This window comes from Dermochelys coriacea, chromosome 5 (assembly GCF_009764565.3).
Source record: "Dermochelys coriacea isolate rDerCor1 chromosome 5, rDerCor1.pri.v4, whole genome shotgun sequence".
Lineage (NCBI taxonomy): Eukaryota > Metazoa > Chordata > Testudines > Dermochelyidae > Dermochelys > Dermochelys coriacea.
The window spans coordinates 24,425,661-24,445,227 of NC_050072.1; the positions used below are offsets into that span (position 1 = coordinate 24,425,661).

Here is a 19,567-nt window from a genome sequence, read left to right on the forward strand (position 1 = left end):
ATGCAGATGAACTCATCCCATCAGCTTGGATTCTGAGGTGAAGGGGAGAAAAATCCCTGACAAGGAGGAACAGGAATCTTTATACTGTCTGGACTCTGAGGTGTAAAGATTCATAAACATAAGCAAGAGACTTGGCATGGGTCAGCCCTAAAGGACATGTAGAGCTGGTTATTATAGAAGCTTATTTTACCTTTTTAAATGTAAGACTAACTCATGTGTGTATGTTTCCTGTTTTAACCTTGTGAATAACTCATTTCTTTTCTTAGTTAATAAATCTTTAGTTAGTTTATTACAGGATGGGCTACAGGCTTTGTCTTTGGCGTGAGATCCGAGTACAAATGGCATGGGGTAAGTGACTAGTCCTTTGGGAATGGAAGTAACTTGAACATTGTTTTGATTTTTGGTTCCCATCCATCACATAGTCCAGCTTGCCTGGGTGGCAAGATGGACTGGAGTGCTGAGGGGCCTGTCTGTGACTCCATGGTATACCTGTTATAGTGTTGGAGGAGTTCACAGTCATTAGTGGGCTGGTGAAATCTAATTATAGAACATACCACCAGTTTGGGGCTTTTGCCCTGCTTTTTGACAGTCTCCCCCAAGATTGGCACTCATGACTGTGAGCTACTTCAGACAGTGTGACAAATATCACAAGAAATTATAACTTAAGTCAAATTACATTTTGAAATTTGCTCATTTGGGGATTTAATTTTAATTTAGATTTCGTTATATGTTGGAAAAAGCACAATTTGTCTGAAAAAAATTGTCCACTTTAAAACCAGAAGTGATGGGGGAGGAGAACATATCTGAAAATCAGCCCCAGTAATACAAGCTTCTACAATACAACTGATTGAACGATTTCCTCTGAGTGTAAAACCCACATGATAAATTGTTTTGACTGAGTCTTAATAAAAGCTAGTAAAACTGCACAAAAATCTCTACACTACACCATTTTCACAATATCAGCAGTGTAAATCAGGAGTAACTCCATTTCTCTCAACAGGGGTTCACCAGTGTAAATGAGATCAGAATCAGACCAAATACCTAAGAAATTGATGAGCAAGCACCAGGACACACTAAGATTTTTATTTTTTAGATAAGGGAATTACGTCTAACTGAACAGGGGAATCCCTGAAAATTTTCCTCCCCGCTCATACACAGATGGGGAAGTGAATCCATACCATTGATAGTCCACAGCTCTTGTGTTCTGCTGCATCTAACTGCTCTGTCACATTATGTTAATACTGCTGCTTAGGAACATCAACAATCAGTAGATTGGAGAAGGTGCATGAGATTCAGAACTAGTAATTTCAGTGGAATGAAAGGCCCTGTGTACTGCACATACAGAGCTATATCATATGGATGTCATGATTTAGCACTGTGGCCAGAAATCACTCCGACTTAAAACCCGTAGAGGAAAAGCCCATTGTGCATGAAATAGAGAAGGACTTTAGATAAACACATATAAAAATTATTCCACACCTTTAAATGACAGACCGTTATGATTGTTTTCATAGTGATTAACAATGTAATCAAGTTTGCTTATATTTATATAATTTATCTAACTGAAAAATAATTAAATACATCACATACCATATTTATTATAGTGAGGATGTAGGATTCCACATTGTCACTTCCATGATATTCAATCATCTTATTGTCTGCAACAACCAGCGTCTCCACCCATCGTTCCTTGCTGACAGAACGCCGAGAAATCGTTTTGGCTGCCCTGTGATTTCCTTCCCACCTCTCCCTCTGGTGCTCTTGTTTGAAAAAGCTGAAGGTATCTGAAATGTTAAAGGGCATTGATTTCATTTTACATGGAGATATTTTCATTGTGCTTCAAGGTCACTTTACTTTTTAAGTGTCTCGTAATACTTACAGAGAAGTCAGAGCTCTACAGATTGGATTAAAATAAAATGGATCCAAACTTTACTAAAAAGTCAGGAGTGTTTGGATCCCAGGTATTGATTGTGCCCATCATAGAGCTAGAGGCCAAAAGTTTGGATCTGCGTATCAACCTTCCCAACATTCAAGAGATTTTGAGGTCTGTCATTTTGTTTCAAGGCCATCTCTAATTACAGCAGTTCTTACTATAAAATAAAGGGCATATTCTCCCTATAACATATATGCTCAATTCCTATCAGAGTGGCAAGTTGGATCCAGTCCTTCAGGGGCATGTGATCTGTCCTGTGCATGAACAGGCTGGGAAAGATCCCCAGATAGAACGGGATGGATCACTTGACAATTACCTGTTCTGTTCATTCCCTTTGGGGCACTTGGCACTGTCAGAAGACAGGATACTGGGCTAGATGGACCTTTGGTCTGACCCAGTATGGCCGTTCTTATGTTCTGAGCAATGAAACTGCTTCACCAGCAGATAGCACCTATACTCCAGTGGGGCATAATAGACGCTAACTACCACAGCGGTCAATTAGAGACAAGGCAAGTATTTAAGTGAGGTAATATCTTTTATTGGACGAACTTCTGTTGCTGAAAGAGTCAGACTTTCAAGCTATACAGAGCTCTTGCTTTCGAGCTACACTGAAGAGCTTTGTGTAGCTCAAAAGCTTGTCTCTCTCACCAACTGAAGTTGGCCCAATAAAAGATATTACCTCACCTAACTTGTCTCGCTAATATCCTGGGACAACATGGCTACGACACCATACAATCAGCTGTCAGTGTAATCTGTCTGATTGATGGATGAGGAGCTCTGTGCTGCAGCTATAGCTCTGATCTTTGCTTCTTGCTCGCGCAGGGAAGTTCCCCCCCCCCCTTTTCTCTTTAGTGTTGCTAACAATTTAAATCATGGCAGCTTCTCCTGACTGACTTCTAGCTTTGAAAGCCAGAGTGCCTTAGCAGGGAAATGATCTGTGGGGGAGTTGTGAGATACCCAGGTGGCAGTGACTGGCACAGGGCACACTAGAATGCCTTTGTGGTGGTCATAAGCTCCTAGAAATGCATATTATTCATATATTAGTAGTAGTACTAGACAGAGCCCAAATCATGGCCTAGGACCCCATTATGCTAGGCACTGTACACAGAACAAAAAAGATGACCCCTACCCCAAAGAGTTTACAGTCTACCGTGTTTATCCCAACACCAGCCTCCAAACATTACTGGGACATGCTGACCACACCTCCAATTCACCTGGTCACACCTACTTTGGGTGAGTGCCTCTGGCTGTGCCTCAAACCACTTGTGTTCAGAGACTACAAGCTACAAGACTACGAAGACACAAGACATTCGATCTGTGTCCTGCACAGGAATAGTGTGGGGGGAGAGATGGGACTCTTCACACTCTTCTTTCCCGAAAGCCTGCACAGGGTCAGGCAGAATGTAGCCAGATGTGTTCCCATGACTATAACACATCCGGATCTTCTGACTATTCATTGTATGGATACAGTACGTCTTTGCAACATACAATGGTTTATATTATGTTTCATGGTATAACTAGATGCATAAGCTTCTTTAAAGAAAGCAAAGGCATGCAAGAACAATTCTGCACTAAACCAGAGTGTTGGTCTGTGTCCTTTTCTGCTCAGAACCGTGCTCCAAGATCAATATGAAAGCTGACTAGTAACACAAATAGTAAAAACAACAAGGAGTCCTTATGGCACCTTAGAGACTAACAAATTTATTTGGGCATAAGCTTTCATGGGTTAGAACCCAATTCATCAGATGCATGGAGTGAAAAATGCAGGAGCAGGTATGAACACATGAAAGGATGGAGGTTGCTTTACCAAGTGTGAGGTCAGTCTAACAAGATAAATCAGTTAACAGCAGGATAGCAAGGGAGGAAATATAACTTTTGAAGTGGTAAGAGAGTGGCCCATTACAGCTAGTTGACAAGAAGGAGCGAGTAACAGTAGGCAGAAATTAGTATTGGGGAAATTATGTTTAGGTTTTTGTAATTACCTAACCACTCCCAGTCTCTATTCAGGCCTAATCTGATGGTATCCAGTTCACAAATTAATTCCAGTTCAAAAAAAAAAAAAAAAAAAACCAACAACCCACAGACTCCAATGTGAAGCTGCAGAATAATTGCCACTTTTATGTCTGTTATTGAGTGACCAGAGAGACTGAAGTGTTCTCCTGAATGTGATGATTCCTGATGTCAGATTTGTGTCCATTTATTCTTTTGTGTAGAGACTGTCCGGTTTGGCCAATGTACATGGCAGAGGGGCATTGCTGGCACATATCACACTGGTAGATGTGCAGGTGAACGAGTCCTTGATGGTGTGATTGATGTGGTTAGGTCCTATGATGGTGTCCCTTGAATAGATATGTGGACAGAGTTGGCACCACGGTTTGTAGCAGGGTTTGGTTCCTGGGTTGGTGTCTTTGTTGTGTGTTGTGTAGTTGCTGGTATTTGCTTCAGGTTGGGGGGCTGTCTGTAAGCGAGGACTGGCCTGTCTCCAAAGGTCTGTGAGAGAGTGAGGGATCCTCCTTCAGGATAGGTTGTAGATCACTGATGATGCGCTGGAGAGATTTTAGTTGGGGGCTGTAGGTGACACCTACACCAGGTGTTAGGTTGGCTTAACTAGGTTGTTCAGGAGTGTAGATTTTTCAGACCTCTGAGTGATGGAGCTGGATCAATTTAATCTTTTAGTGTAGGCCAGGCCTCAGACCTGATGTGGGGACAGAGTTCCCATGAAAGACACCACAGAGGAGGCAACAGCACTGAGGTTCCCCACTACTCGGTGAAATCACTGGAGCTGAAATCACTAGACCTGGGCTAGCTGGGTTGGTGGACCCTCAGAACATGGCATTGCTGCTAAAGTCAGAGTGGTAAGAGATGCAGCAGCATCAAAAGTGCCCCCTCCCCAGCATATTCTAGAACTGTGATTACTAATAGCGAGACAAAGAGGTCATAGCACTGAAGGACTCAACCAGACCAAGGATGCAGCAACTACAGCGGTGAGCAGCATCAGAGGCAGCTGCAAGCATAGACAATGGAGATAACATTGAGAAGAGGCAGAGGTAGTAGCAGCATAGCAGAGGCATCACTACCTACCCCAAGCTGGAGGTAAACACACCTGAATGCAGCCCTTGGACTCTGTCCTAACCTCGGACAAGCAACTGTGAGTGGGATGCAGCGGAGGGAAAGGGGAATGGCATGTTAAAGGGACATTCATCCATTGGACTTTCACAACCCAAGGTGAAAAACTGAGGCAAAGGCCTACTGCCCAAGATACAATGGGGCAGGTGTTTTACCTACTGTCTGCATACTTCTGAGTCGTTATTGCTGTGTTTTCCCAAATTAATTCTGAGTTCCCACTCCACTTAATAAAAGTTCTATTTTGTTATACATACACTCGGTGCTTATGAGTGGGGAAGTATTGCCCATGATATCCAGTATGGGTTCCCATCTGCGGTGGTAGGTGACAACTAAGGGTATCAAACACTACAACCCATACTGGATAGGTTCCCCATCCTGAAAGAAATCTTTCCTGATGTCTGGTCTTCAAACAACCCTCGCACCTCTCTAAGCTCCCCATCAGAAGCAAGCTCCCCGCAGACCAGAACACACCAACTCAAAGCAGCATCAGACCTTGCCAAAACAGATGCAAAACCTGCAGACATATCTACACTGCTACAATGATCAACGCCTCCGCATAAACATTTTCAAGATTCATGGGTCATACACATGACCATCACAACATGTGGCGTACCTTCTCTAATGCACTAAATACCCCAATAGCAACTATTTGGGTGAAACTAGATAATCACTGTGCTCTTGAATGAGCACACAGGGAAATGATAAAAGACAAAAAACACCATGTCACCTGTAGATGAACACTTTTCACAAAGCGATCACTCTATATCGGACCTCTCAGTCCTCAAAGGAAACCTGCACAACACTTTCAAAAGACAATCCTGGGAACTTAAAATTATAACTTTTTAAATCACTAATAATAATGGACTGAATAGACACACTGGCTTTATGGATTGTTACTATAATCTATAAACCACTACCAACCCCACCCTCACCACACCCCCAGCTGCTTCTCCCCCACCCCCCTTCCTTTCCTCTCTGTGACTGGAGGCTATTAACGGGCCACTTCACCTTGAATGGTCCCTTGAAATATGTGTTAACTACTTAGGTTTAACATTCTGTTCCACCTTGTATTTAGCTGTGACATGCTAAGTTAGAGCAGGTCTACACTCAAAATGCTGCACCAATGCAGCTGTAGCGCTTAAGTGAAGGCGCTTTTACGCGAACAGGAGAGCTTCTCCCATTAGCGTAGTTAATCCACCTCCCCAAGAGATGGTAGCTATGTTGATGGGAGAAACTCTCCCATTGACATAGCACTGTCTACACGGGTGGTTAGGTCAGAATAACTAAATTGCTCAGGGGTGTGGATTTTTCACACCCCTGAGTAACGTAGTTTTACATATTTAGGTCTGTAGTGTAGACTTGACCTTAGTTTCCTAGACTGAAGAAGAGTTCTGTGTAAGCTCAAAAGCTTGTCTCTCTAATAAAATATATTACCTCACCTACCTTATCTCTCTAATATCCTGGGACCAACATGGTTACAACAACAACAGGATGTCTTATGTCACCCATGACCTTCCTAATGGATTGGGTAAGGAGAAAGACTACAGAACCACCAAGGGGTATATAATGGATTTCCACAAAGAAGCTACAAGACCTCGACTTTGCAGATGACATCAACCTGCTGTCCTATACCCACAGAGATATGCAAGCTAAAACAAATGATCTCCAGATCTATGCAGTTAGTGGAGCTGAAAATCAAAACGGAGACATTTAAAATGATGAGAACAAGAAACACCAACAACACTTCCTGGGATTGACAGTAAAAAAAAAAAAAGTCCGACACCTCACATATTTTGGCAGCATTATAAGCAAAACAGATGGAATGCATGAAGACATTAAAGCCAGAATAGCGAAAGCCAGACATGCCTTCTGTGACACACTGTACCTCAAAACACCCCAGACCTCCAGATCCACCACTGTTATAGAATTATGATAAATATGCCTTTTGAGGTATCACTGGAAAAGTTATAATCTGTTGAGCATCACTACCCTGCTAAAATGTGTGCATCATTGTATATAATGTTTCTACATGTTTGTTACTGAAACATGTGGGTGTGGGAAATGTCCACAGACTAGCTCTTCAGTAACAAAGAAGTGACCAACACCCAGCCATTCACCAGCAGAGGGAGTTATATACAAGAGATTTACAATTCATCTGAAAGACAGTTGCTCGAGCATGTACACTTTGGGGCTGCCTAATCCCATGACACAGCAAGGATCTTTCCATCACCTGGAGGAGAGTATAAAACAAGGAACACCACGACTTTACCTCTTCTCCCCCACCTACTCTGAAGGCAACAAGATCATCTGGAAGATAAAGAAACATTTGAACTGGGGGAAAGTGGTCCTAACTGGAAAAGTTTTCCAGTTAGCACAGACTGCTGTAGGTTTTGGGGTAAGAGAAACCTTATTACTTCAAACTGGACTCAGCTTGATAAAGTTGAGGAATTAGACTGTGATTTTATCTTTTATTCCTTTTTGTAACCAATTCTGAACTCCTATGCCTATACCACTTATAAATAACCTAAAATCTATCTTCCTATAGTTAATAAATCTGTTTTATATTTAATCTAAACCAATGTGATTTTGGCTGAAGTGTTTGGGGAAATCTACTCAGGTTAGAAAGGCTGGTGATGTCCACTACCCTTTTATGGAGTGGCAAACTAATTAATGTGCTTGCATTGATCAAGAAGGTCTTGAACAGTGTCAGACTCACACTTCTGGGGTGCAAGGCTGGGGGGGATTTGCTGCTGTCTCCCTGAATACAGTTCCTGAGTGGCTGGGGAGAGCATTCATGTACTTTGCTGGGTATGCCTCTGCATGCTGATGGCTGAGTGAACAGAGCTGGGGGGGGAGGGGCACAGTTTGCTGTTCACTAGCATAGCAGTGTAGAAGACAGCCTGGGCAGGAGAGTTAAAGGTTCCAAAGGTTTCAGAGTAGCAGCCGTGTTAGTCTGTATTCGCAAAAAGAAAAGGAGTACCGGTGGCACCTTAGAGACTAACAAATTTATTAGAGCATAAGCTTTCGTGAGCTACAGCTCACTTCATCGCACCCGGGGGGATGTCACACCTTCCCAACCCTAAAGCCAATCTGGAGAAACAGAAACCTATATCTCTGAATTAAACATTGTAAAATTTGTTTTGTTACCTGGTGCTGAAAGTTGGAGACTTATCAAGACCTTATTATCTAAATTCCAAGTTTTATAAACTGCTGCCTTAGACAAATTCTCATCATCAGATGGCCAGAAATAAATCACAAATGAAGAGCTGTGGAGGATGAAACTGATAGGACAGGAAATTATGGAGCAAAAATGGAGATGGCTGGAACACACATGGGGAAAGAACCAAACATCATAAGATAGGTGCTCAGCTGGAATCACCAGGGCAAGAGGTGCCAAGGTAGACTAAAAACAACTTGGAAGTGCACAACAGAAGCAGAAGTGAACCTTATTTAAATGAGATGGGAAGAAGCAGCAAGAGACCATCAAAAATGGAAGGCAGTGGTGAAGGCCCTATGCTCTGCATGGAATAAAGAGGCATAAGTCAAGTAAGTAAAGTCAGGGCTGAATAATTCACAAAGAGTAATTATACCAGATTAAAATGATGTTGCTGTCATGTGTGCAGGAAATCATATTCCCTTTGTGACAATGCAAGGAGAAAACAGGTGAGCCTTCACTCTACTCACTTAGATAGCAATTAGTTCACCAGGGAAAGCTGATTGAGGTAATCACATAATCAGGCTGGGTGGGATAAAGAGCCAGTTAGCCCAAGTCTGATAAAGAGTCACAGGAAGGAACTACTAGGAGAGGGAGTGGGGGAAACAGTTAGTTGAGCCCAGCCACAGAGAGACTTCAGGGAGGGGAGACCTCTGTTCTCCTCAGGTCTTGATGACAGGACCAAAAGCACTGTGAATGCACAACTACTGAGGTCTGCACAGTTTCTGTGGGGCAAGATGACAGGAGTAAAGGTGTGCCCTGTTACACCCTTATTTAATAAATCAATGCAGCTTCCTATTAGATTTTTCTAAGTAATAAAATTACATTGCCATCATGCTTGTGCCAGATCCCTCTTTCATACAATTTATTTTCCAGACAGTAACACTGATAGTTTCACTTTTAAATATATTTAAATTTATCTTCAATTTGATCACACTCTTCAAGCCCACAGCTTCAGCAAAACAATTTGTCAAGTCTATTTTTCTGCAAAACTCCTTTCTAAGAGAGGATTGGATTCCCCTTACATAATGACATTTGGTATGATTTGCCTGTCAACATCAAGGCCCTTTTTTCATGTCCTCTCTTACAGATTGTGCTCAAGGAAAAGTGCATTATGTGTGCAGTTTACCACTGAGGGACCTCAGAGTGCTGACAGCCCAAAAGCACAACCAGAGTCACTAGGAGTTAAGATGCATTCAACACCTTGCAGGATATACTCAGCCCCTCATAGGATCAGCTCAAATATGCCTCACTACAAGAGTGAACTCTTGAACAGATTAGAATGGGTTCAGGGCAAACACTGACATAGGCAGCATGGAAAATGTCTAGATGAACTGATCCTTTTCTCCTCAATATACTTCCACTTCACACAAACAAAATTGTCTCTCATATTTATTATTTTACATTGTGTTTCTGGTGTGAACAATCATCAATCTGAGGCGATGGATCCCATACCATTCAAAGCATCCTGCATTACTGTTTTACCTATAATCCTCATTTGGGGTTTTTGTCCCACTCTGTCCCTAATTTGAGTTTAGGCAAGAAGTACTTTCATTTTGGAGGTGTGGTGAGCCCTCCAAGAACTGAATAATTCTAATCCTCTGTCACAAGCCTGGGTTTCCTATGATCCAGTCTTAGAAACCTGCTGCCACCATCAAACTTCTCAGCTGGAACTTTAACCTTGGGGCACCCCTCTCCCTCTCCCCTCCTTACAAGAATTCTGTCCCCAGGAACGCTGGTTCATTTGACAGGTATGCAATGCTTAATTTGTAATGAAAGAGGTGTGGGGCTCAAGCAATTAGGTGTTTGGGATCAAGCAATTTTTTTTTTACATTCATAATTAATTCAGCAAGCCTAGAGGTGCCGGGACTATGAACTGACAAGCTTAGAGGTGCTGGGGCTCAGTTCTGGCAAGCCCTGGCACAAATTAGACGCTGCAGGTATGATAGGTGTTCTTCAAAGGCAGCTGCAGAAGTCACCATTTACCATATCCCTGCTGTAGACTGAATTATCAAATTTGTAATTTATCATTTACAATTAAAACCTATAAGTGAACTCTGGTACTGACCATATCGAAATGCCCACTGTTCTTGTTCAAGTTCTGGAAAATCAGATACAGATGACAAGCATGTCTGTCACTCAACACCACTCCTGGTGGAGGATTGAAAGCATAAAACTGACAAACTGTTGGCCTCAGCAGCTATAAGCAGAAGAATGTTTAGGAAATAGTTATAGCTAAAGATAGTCAAAAACCAGTATGTATATTTTGTGAAAAATCTGAACACAACAAGATTTTTTTTATTTAATTTGAAATTTTTCATTTTTTTTAATTTTCATCAAATATGTTCAAAACATTCAAAATTTAGCTTGGGAAAAATCCCACTCTAGTCTTTTTAATGTTTCTTCCTCCCCAGCCCCTTCTCTGAGGAAAATAGGGAGAGGGTAGTAAAAAAAGGTGGGGGGAGGGAAAAACTTATTTTTCCACTGGAAAAATATGGGGGGAAAAAAGGAAAAATGTAAAAGAAAACGGGGGTAAAGAGGCACTTTTGAAAATCTTTTCCCTACAGAATAAAATAATTAGTTAATAGGACATTGGTAGTGTCTATAAACTAATCCAGTGGCTGTGAATTTGGGTCTGCATCTAAATTTTAGTATAATGTTATTAAAATAATTTAGAATAAGTATAATTATTCAAAAATAATTTATTGAACAAACAATACTGAATACTGGGTTGCCATCTCAGTGCAGGAACAGGGTCTTAAAAGACTTAAGCATGTGCTTAAGTGAGTATTGACTCCAATGGGACTGTTCATAGGGTATAAAGTTAAGCATGTGCTTAAGTCTTTGTAGAATCATAGCTTAAGCAATTTTGTTAAAATGTTTATTTCAATAAGCCCTCAACACCTGCTCGCTTGTCTCTACATGACCTTCCTGTGAGAAAAGTATTTATCAAATACTATAGTACCAATCAATCAATGGTCACTTTTCAGCTTTCAGTAGTTATTTTATTAATGAACATTATTGAACAACACTTTTCCATTACCAAATAGAACAACTAAGCCTCTTTACAACTAATAGTCACATTTCCGGCATGTTTGCACATGGTGGCAAAGAATTGGGCGTTGAAGAGCTATAGAAGCTAAACAAAGTTCTAGAAATATATCATTCAATGTGATTTGTATTTGCATCCACTTAACAGCTTCAATGACTGACCTTTATTAACCTTGCTGATAACAGTAAGCTGGTGGACTGGAAAAACAAGACAATTTTTCACCCCAAAAAAATATATAAAAACATTAGAAATTTTTTTTTAAAAAACCCTCTAATTTGCAACATAGCATTTCTGTCTCCACTTGATGGAAATGTATTCTATAAAACAATGTTCTTATGTAAATTAGCCTGAAAATTAAAAATCCCTATTACAATTATATTTGCATACTACTTTATCTCTATAATTAAACCATGAAGAACATGTTTTTCTTGGCACAAAAACACTGAAGTCTTTCCCAGCTAATGCATTAAGAATTAATTCTTGATATAGGCCATATATTAAAAATCTGTTTTTTATTTTTATGCAGCTGTATGAAAATCCCCTTTCATGAATCCGTAGATATAAAAACCTAAGAACAGTCATCCTGGGTCAGAACAATGGTCCATCTAGCCCAGTATCCTGTTTTCCGACAGTGGCCAATGCTAGGCACTTCAGAGGGAATGAACAGAACAGGTAATCGTCAATCGATCCATCCTTTGTTGCCCATTCCCGGCTTCTGGCAAACAGAGGCTAGGGACAGGTCAGGGTATGGTTTCCAAGATCTCTCTTTTGAGTGGTCTTGGAGTCAATGTGGATAGTTCTCTGAAAACATACACTCAATGTGCAGCTGCAGTCAAAAAAGCTAACAGACTGTTGGGAACCAATAGGAAAGGGATAGATAATAAGACAGAAATTATATTGCCTCTATATAAATGAATGATACGTCCACATCTTAAATACTGCTTGCAGATCTGGTTGCCCCATCTCAAAAATGGTGAATTGGAAGAGGTACATAAAAGGGCACCAAAACTTATTAGGGTTCCACACGAGGACTGGACAAATGATTAAAAGTGACATTTTCATGCGTTTTAGGTCTTTGCATTCTCAGGGCCTGATCTGATGCCTAACAACATCAGTGGAGAGACACCCATTGACTTCAGAAGGTTGTTGGATCAGGCCCACACATTTCTAATATCCTACAAGCTGAATTCACACTGATAGGGAAAAAGGAACTGCTTGTGTTGGGGCCACTGCAGTCACACTTGCTCAAGCCAGGAACTGGACAAATGGCTACAGGATTGCTGCGGGAAGAATACAAATGACAACTGTCCCACAGAAAGTATGTGCTCGCCCCAGCATTCTATGTATCTGATAGCCAACATTCAGGTTTGTTGGGGGAGGGGGCATGCGGGTGGAGCTGTAACCCCAACATGGCCCAGACAATTAGACCACACTGGCCAGCCTTCCCCTAATTAGTGTTCCCCTGCACTTGTGTGTCAAATTATGCACTGGTTGGGTGTGGGCCAAGAAGGGGCTTCCTTTACTCTAGTTCATAAAGGCAGCCATAACTTGAGCATAATGTTCACAAGGAAGCTTCAAATTTAGTGATGGTTGAACATCATTAGCATGAGTTGGAGTTAATCTTGAAAAGTTTGGCTGCATTGCTAAACTTATCTGATCTTTTTAACAGGTTTCAGAGTAGCAGCCGTGTTAGTCTGTATCTGCAAAAAGAAAAGGACAACTTGTGGCACCTTAGAGACTAATAAATTTATTTGAGCATAAGCTTTCGTGAGCGACAGCTCACTTCGTCAGAGGCATTCTGTGGAAGATACAGTGGGGAAATTTCGCTCTCCTGCTGGTAATAACTCACCTTACCTGATCACTCTCGTTACAGCATGTATGGTAACACCCATTGTTTCATGTTCTCTGTGTATATAAATCTCCCCACTGTATTTTCCACTGAATGCATCCGATGAAGTGAGCTGTAGCTCACGAAAGCTTATGCTCAAATAAATTTGTTAGTCTCTAAGGTGCCACAAGTCCTCCTGATCTTTTTGAGGTCACTATCTACATTTTCCCAACCCAGCCACACCCTTTCCCCAGTCACTCTTCTGTTCTATTAACTCCCCCACCTCCCTCTCTCTATACAGCCAATAGGGCCTGCCGACCACCCCAGTTTCCTCTCTAATATGCCTAACAAGTGTCCTCTCCCAGAACTCTTTCAGATGCCTAGCATGGCCCCAACTCCCTCTTTAAGAGCCCATCAAATTTCCAGAAACTGAGCACCCTTTTTCATGACAGGCCAGTATTCTCTCAGCCTTTGGCACACTGCTGACTACTGGCCATTCAATTCTACTTTGACTTGCTTGGCTCAGAGACATTCCAGAAAGTACTGCTTCTCTGTCCCTCAGAAAGTTAAGGAACTGATGATGTCAAAAAAATAGAACTCAGCCAAATGTGGTTTTCAGACTCTCTTTGACTTGTTGTATTAATAAGCCATATTTTACTAGTTAAAAAGTTAAAATCATATAGAGGCTTTTAATGTACTCTGAACACAGCTTACAGAGTACAGGATTAGCTTTGCTTTGCATGTCTGCACATTGCAAATTTTGCAAAAAAGTTTCATTTGTGTTATAGACACAGAATGTAAATGCTTCCAGTACAAGACTCTAACATAGCCCCAAACTAAAAACTTTAGGTGAGATGGGTGCTACGTCTCTAGGAGGCAGCTATGGTGGAAGGAGGGACAAAGGTGACTTTGAGTCTTCTTTACATGCTTGGGATTCTAAGAGGGAAGAAAATGGACCCTGAATCATTTAGGTAGCTCACAGAGTTGCTCTAAGTTATGGCAGTACTGCCTGGGCTGCCAGTGCACAGCTCCACATGCCAGAGCTGTCCCAGAATCTATGATATGGAGATCCCTCTTCCACCCTCAACACAGTCCTTTCTGTTCCTGGCCTGCTCTCCAGCCTACTTTGAGTGACAGGTTTCAGAGGGGTAGCCGTGTTAGTCTGTATCAGCAAAAAGAATGATGAGTACTTGTGATACCTTAGAGACGAACACATTTATTTGAGTATAAGCTTTCGTGGACTAAAACCCACTTTATTGGATGCAGTGGAAAATACAGTAGGAAGACCACAAACACACACACACACACACACACACACCATGAAAAAATGTGGTTTTTTTTGAGTGAGCGAGCCTGTGTTGGATAGCCTGTGGCTGTTCTACAGAGTACCTGCACAGGGAGAAACTCTCCCCTGGCTAGCTAAGGGATTTTTATGGCCCCAGTATGCCCTATGTCCCTGCCTTTTTTTGGTGGAGTCAAAGACTGGTTCTGCTCTGTAAAGAGACTCTAAAACTGGTATTATGAAATTCCATGTTTTTAGTCCCATAGTGGCTGCCACATCAAATTTGCTCAGGATACAAGATAAAAAGATAGTTTCCTTCCTGCCTACCTGCTTAGGATCCAGAAGATAAGCCAGGGATTGTGGGTCAGAGTCCCATCTGGGGTGCCATTCTGTAACCTCTATTTAAATTGAATTAATAGTTCTGTCCTAAACCACAATGTCCCTAGTAAGTCCAGCTCCTGTGTTGCTATAGTTTTAAGATCAACAAAGTGATAGTTACCCTTAATGATTCTCTTAGGTTGGGAGACTCTAGGAGTACATGAAGAACAAATACAGTGACCATCACCACAGTTACAAGTAAGTCTTGTTTGTATTATAAGTTACATTCACATGCAAGTATACAAAACTTGAGACAGTCCACACGATGGCAAATGCTGTATTTATACTCACATATCCAAAGATATCATAGGGTTTGCTGGATTTCTTAACAGATGGTAGTACGATGAGTGACTCACCTCTGCAGTACCTCCTGCTGGCTGGCCGGGAATTAGCTTGTTTTCCAGCTCTGGAGGGCCCTCTGCAGGCTGGTGCCCCTTTTTCTGGGGGTTCTGCCCAGCAGTGTCCTCTCAGTCTCTGAGTCTGCCCTCTCTGGGGAACCCGCAACCCCCTAATCCCACCTTGCCTCAGTGCCTACTGCCAGTCATCTTTTTGGAACCTGCTCACTGAGGCTGACTGCAGCCTGTAATGGCCACCCATCATTGGCAAGAGGGGGGGTAGGACCTGCTCCCTTTGCAGCCCCAGCACCTGGTTTAGGCCCTGCATAAGGCTCTGCAGCCTGGACGGTTGTCAGGCTGGAGCTCCCCAGCCCCTCTTGCTTTCCCCTGGCACTGCCCTACCTCAGGTCCCTGCTCAGCTCCTAGGCAGCCAGGTCCTCCTTCCCTCTCAAAAGCTAGAGAGAGAGAGTCTTAAGCTCCTGGCTCACTGGCCTTTTATAGAGCCAGCTGCTACGTAATTGGGACTTGGCCCCCTCCATGTCTTCCCAATCAGCCTTTGCTTCTAGCTCTCCAGGGGTTAGCCCTTTCCCAGAATGTTTTAACCCTTTCTGGCCTGGAGCAGGTGACCACCCCGCTACAGATGGTCATCAATAGAGGGGTGATTCCTGCTGGAATCACCATCTTCCCATCATCTTCCCACAGGGTCTTCCCATCCCATGCACCAAAGAAAACCCTCTGTTCTGACCACCTTATGCATGTGCATGAGGGTTCCAATCTCCTTTTCCTACTCTGGACTTCCACACCCCATAAATTTTTGGGTGCCCCTCTTCCTCTTCCTCGGACACTGTGGTTGTGTCCTCATTGGTCCCTCCCTGTTCTGCATCCCACCTGCATTTGGCCCTTGACTGGGTATGTGGGGGTGAGAGTCTCTGCCAAGGTGCTGGCTTGTCTTTCCTGGGTACTACGATGAGAAATTGGGTCATCTGATACTAACTGGATGACATGTACGGATGGCAGTTGCATCTTGATGCACATTTCCTCCTCTCCCTCAGTCTCTAGGAGATCCTGGGCTTTCTTTTTCAGTACTGCTTCCTGCAGTTGCTGCCTGGCGGTACATTTCCTCCAGCATGTCACAAATTTGTTTTGACAGCTCAGTCTTCTCTCCTGCTATTCTCACCTTCTGCATAAATGAGCATTCCCAACCCTCTGTTACTTGATCTCATCACACTTCAATCCCATGGCAAGGCTTTTGTAATTGCTGCCTGAGGAGAGCTAGTTCTTCTGCAATACCTTCTCTTTGCCAACTAAGTACTGAGTTGACCTCTAGTATCCGGATTAGCTGCTCCCTTAACATTTCCCTAATCCTTCTCTCTTGGTATAAGGCTGTTCTGCCTCATTTAACTGCTCTATTTTCCTCTTCAATTTTATTCCACAGTACTGCATACAACATATATACAATCCATTGCTATACCTTTCACCTCATGAGATTTTTTCCTTGATTTTTCTTTCTCAAAAATACATTAGGTCCTATGGGTTTGGGTGGTCTATGTGTATGGAGAGACTTTGGCAAACAAGTAAAGTGCCTGAAACCACTATGGCTTATTGCTAAAAGCAGCCAAGTCAGCAGGCTGCAAATTGGCCATTCAGCATTCTCAGTTTGACCAAGGCAGGAGGAGAGGAGGTTTTGGGTGCCACAGAAAGGGCAGCTTGACCCCATGTCCTTCCTGATAAGAATTGTGTTGAAGTTGCTGATCCTGCACTTCTAAAATGCATGTATGAGCCCAGGAATGTCTACTGAGGTCTCAAGGCTGCAAATTCCAGAAAAACCCACACCTAATTAATCAACAATCAGAAGGAACCTCTTGCTTGACCATTGAAACTGCTTACTTAACAAGTTTTCTTTAAGGGACATGTCATTCTATTACTAATGTATAAATAAAGGGGGAAGTTTGAAGTAGTTGGACTCTTTTTGGACTCTCCTTCTGGATACATCTTGAGTCCCCATCAGCAGACGGAAGATTTGGCCACCAGAAGCCTGCCACTGTGTCACTCAAGAACCACACTCAGCTCTGGTAATTATCCAGGGTTAGGGGTTGTGGCAGATTGCCGGTACTACTATGATGGGTCTCGCACTTTTTCTTCTTGGCGGGGTTCAGATCACCATTTCTTGCCCCTGAACTGGGGTATTAACTGCCCCACTAGTGTCCTAGAGGAGGGGAGTGGAGAGGGAGGGACCCAGGCCCTCCCTCTACTCCGGGTCCCAGCCCACGGGCCCTAGGAATAGCAGTAAACCGCTTGAACTAGCGGTTCCTTCCCCTGGGCTACTTCCCTCTTCTGCCCTTCAACTTGTGGGGCTTCCTGCACTCCCTCAGCACAAACCAGGTATCCCTTTACCTAAAGTCTTGGTCTTCTTAGCCAATCACGGCACTTCTCCAAACTGCTCTCTGCTCCAACACCAATCAACTCTGCTTCAACTCCTCCTCTTGTCTGATTGAAGCAGGGGTTTATCATCATGTAACTGGCTTCAGGTGCTCTAATTGGCTTCAGGTGCTTTAATTAATCTCTAGCAAACTTTCTTCTCTCTACAGGGAATAAGGCTCCCTTCTAACACTCTCCTGCCCTCTGGCCATGCTGTATCACAGGGTGTTTTACTAACCTGTTGCAGACATGTGTAAGTGCTTGGGAATAAGCAAAGTTTAGCTTTAAGTGAAAGCACTCGTGTTGTCCTGTTTGTGCCAGCCATCTATTTGTTGGACAACCATGTCTCCTCTAATTTATTTCCTGACACCACCTCGCACAGAGGAAAAGTTACCAAGAGCTTTGGGTTGAAAGAACCCCGGGTAACATATGAAGAGTTGGCTGTCCAGTATCTCTGCTTCCCCTCCACCAGGGGTTTTGATGTAGTCCTGCCCAAAAGGTATAACTATATGTGGTACCACTATATCACAATATCCCCCTTAAATATTACTCATTAACAAGACAACTTATCCATTTACTATAACTACCGTGTTTACGAGAGGATGTAGATCCCCCTTTTAATTTTCCTTTGAGCTCAGTTCCTACAGCATAATACATAGACAGACAAGAAAAACCACAACAATGATGCAACAGCAAGCACACAAAAAACTCCCCAGGAAGTTCCCGTGAGTGTGACACAGTCCTTCTACCTGCATTAATTCCGACAAGGATTTCTCTTCATTTGACTAAGTCCCTTAATCATTCCGCTTTTATCCTAGGGTAGTCTCTACCCTCCCCTCCACCCCCGCCATTTTTTTTCCCTTTGTGCCTTCTAGAGTCCTGTCTAGGGAACCACTCTGGAGCCTCTGTTTTAAACTGAATTGATAGTTCTGTGCTAAACCACAGTGTCCATAGTGAGTGAGTCCGGCCCCCTGTGTTGCTACAGTTTTAAGATCAACAGAGTGAAAGTTACCATTAGTAAAATTACCCAACTCTTAGGTTGGGAGGCTCTAGGAACACACAAACAATGAAACACTGACCACCAACACATTGTGGTCCAGGTAAGGAATCTTGTTGCTATTATAAGTTTTACTAAGCAGATGATTAAGGTTACAATCACACACAAGTGTACAACATCTGAGAAAGTCCATGCAATAGCCTGAAGTATTCATGCTCACATACCCAAAGATATTGTAGCAACTGGTGGATCTCTCAACAAGTGGTCATTGATAGAGCAGTGATTCCTGCTGGAGTCTTCCCAGATTGTCCGTACCAGGGAACCCCTTTTATCCTGTTGTTCTGACCATGTATAACACCTTATGCATATGCATGAGGGTTCCAACCTCCTTTTCCTTATCTGTACTTCCACATCACATACATTTTGAAGTGCCCCGCTTTTCATAGGTTGTTCTCTTAGTTTCCCTTATTCTCATTAGCATCTCATTAACATCAATGTAAATATGTTCCCATGGTAACCTGTGGCAAAAGCAGAACTCTCCATGGTGTTACAATCAGTTGTCTTGCAGTCTAGATGGGTACATTGTAGCATATTTTCCTGAACATCACCTATTGGCACGTTCTTTATAGTAATTTTCAAAAAGAAAAGGAGTACTTGTGGCACCTTAGAGACTAACAAATTAAAAAATGTCTGTATCTGTACGAGTTTTTTCATGAAGTTGATATATTTCCACTCTATACGGCTAAATTCAGTGCCTTGCATAATGACAGGTTTCAGAGTAGCAGCCATGTTAGTCTGTATTCGCAAAAAGAAAAGGAGTACTTGTGGCACCTTAGAGACTAACAAATTAATTTGTTAGTCTCTAAGGTGCCACAAGTACTCCTTTTCTTTTTGCGAATACAGACTAACACAGCTGCTACTCTGAAACCTGTCTTTATAGTAATTTTGTAACTTTACTGGCACAGGTTCATCCTAGGTCATCTACTTATGTCAAGCCTCCTTAA

General features: G+C 42.5%; 1 protein-coding gene across 2 annotated transcripts in view; it reads right to left on the reverse strand.

Annotated features, from left to right (window-relative positions):
- ADAMTS12 (ADAM metallopeptidase with thrombospondin type 1 motif 12) overlaps window positions 1-19,567 on the reverse strand; it is a 328,935-nt gene that overhangs the window by 176,208 nt on the left and 133,160 nt on the right. For both annotated transcript variants that reach the window (XM_043514501.1, XM_038403775.2), the window contains exon 4: window positions 1,591-1,784. In XM_043514501.1, the coding sequence (XP_043370436.1) occupies window positions 1,591-1,784 (194 nt within the window). The remainder of the gene's footprint in view (window positions 1-1,590; window positions 1,785-19,567) is intronic.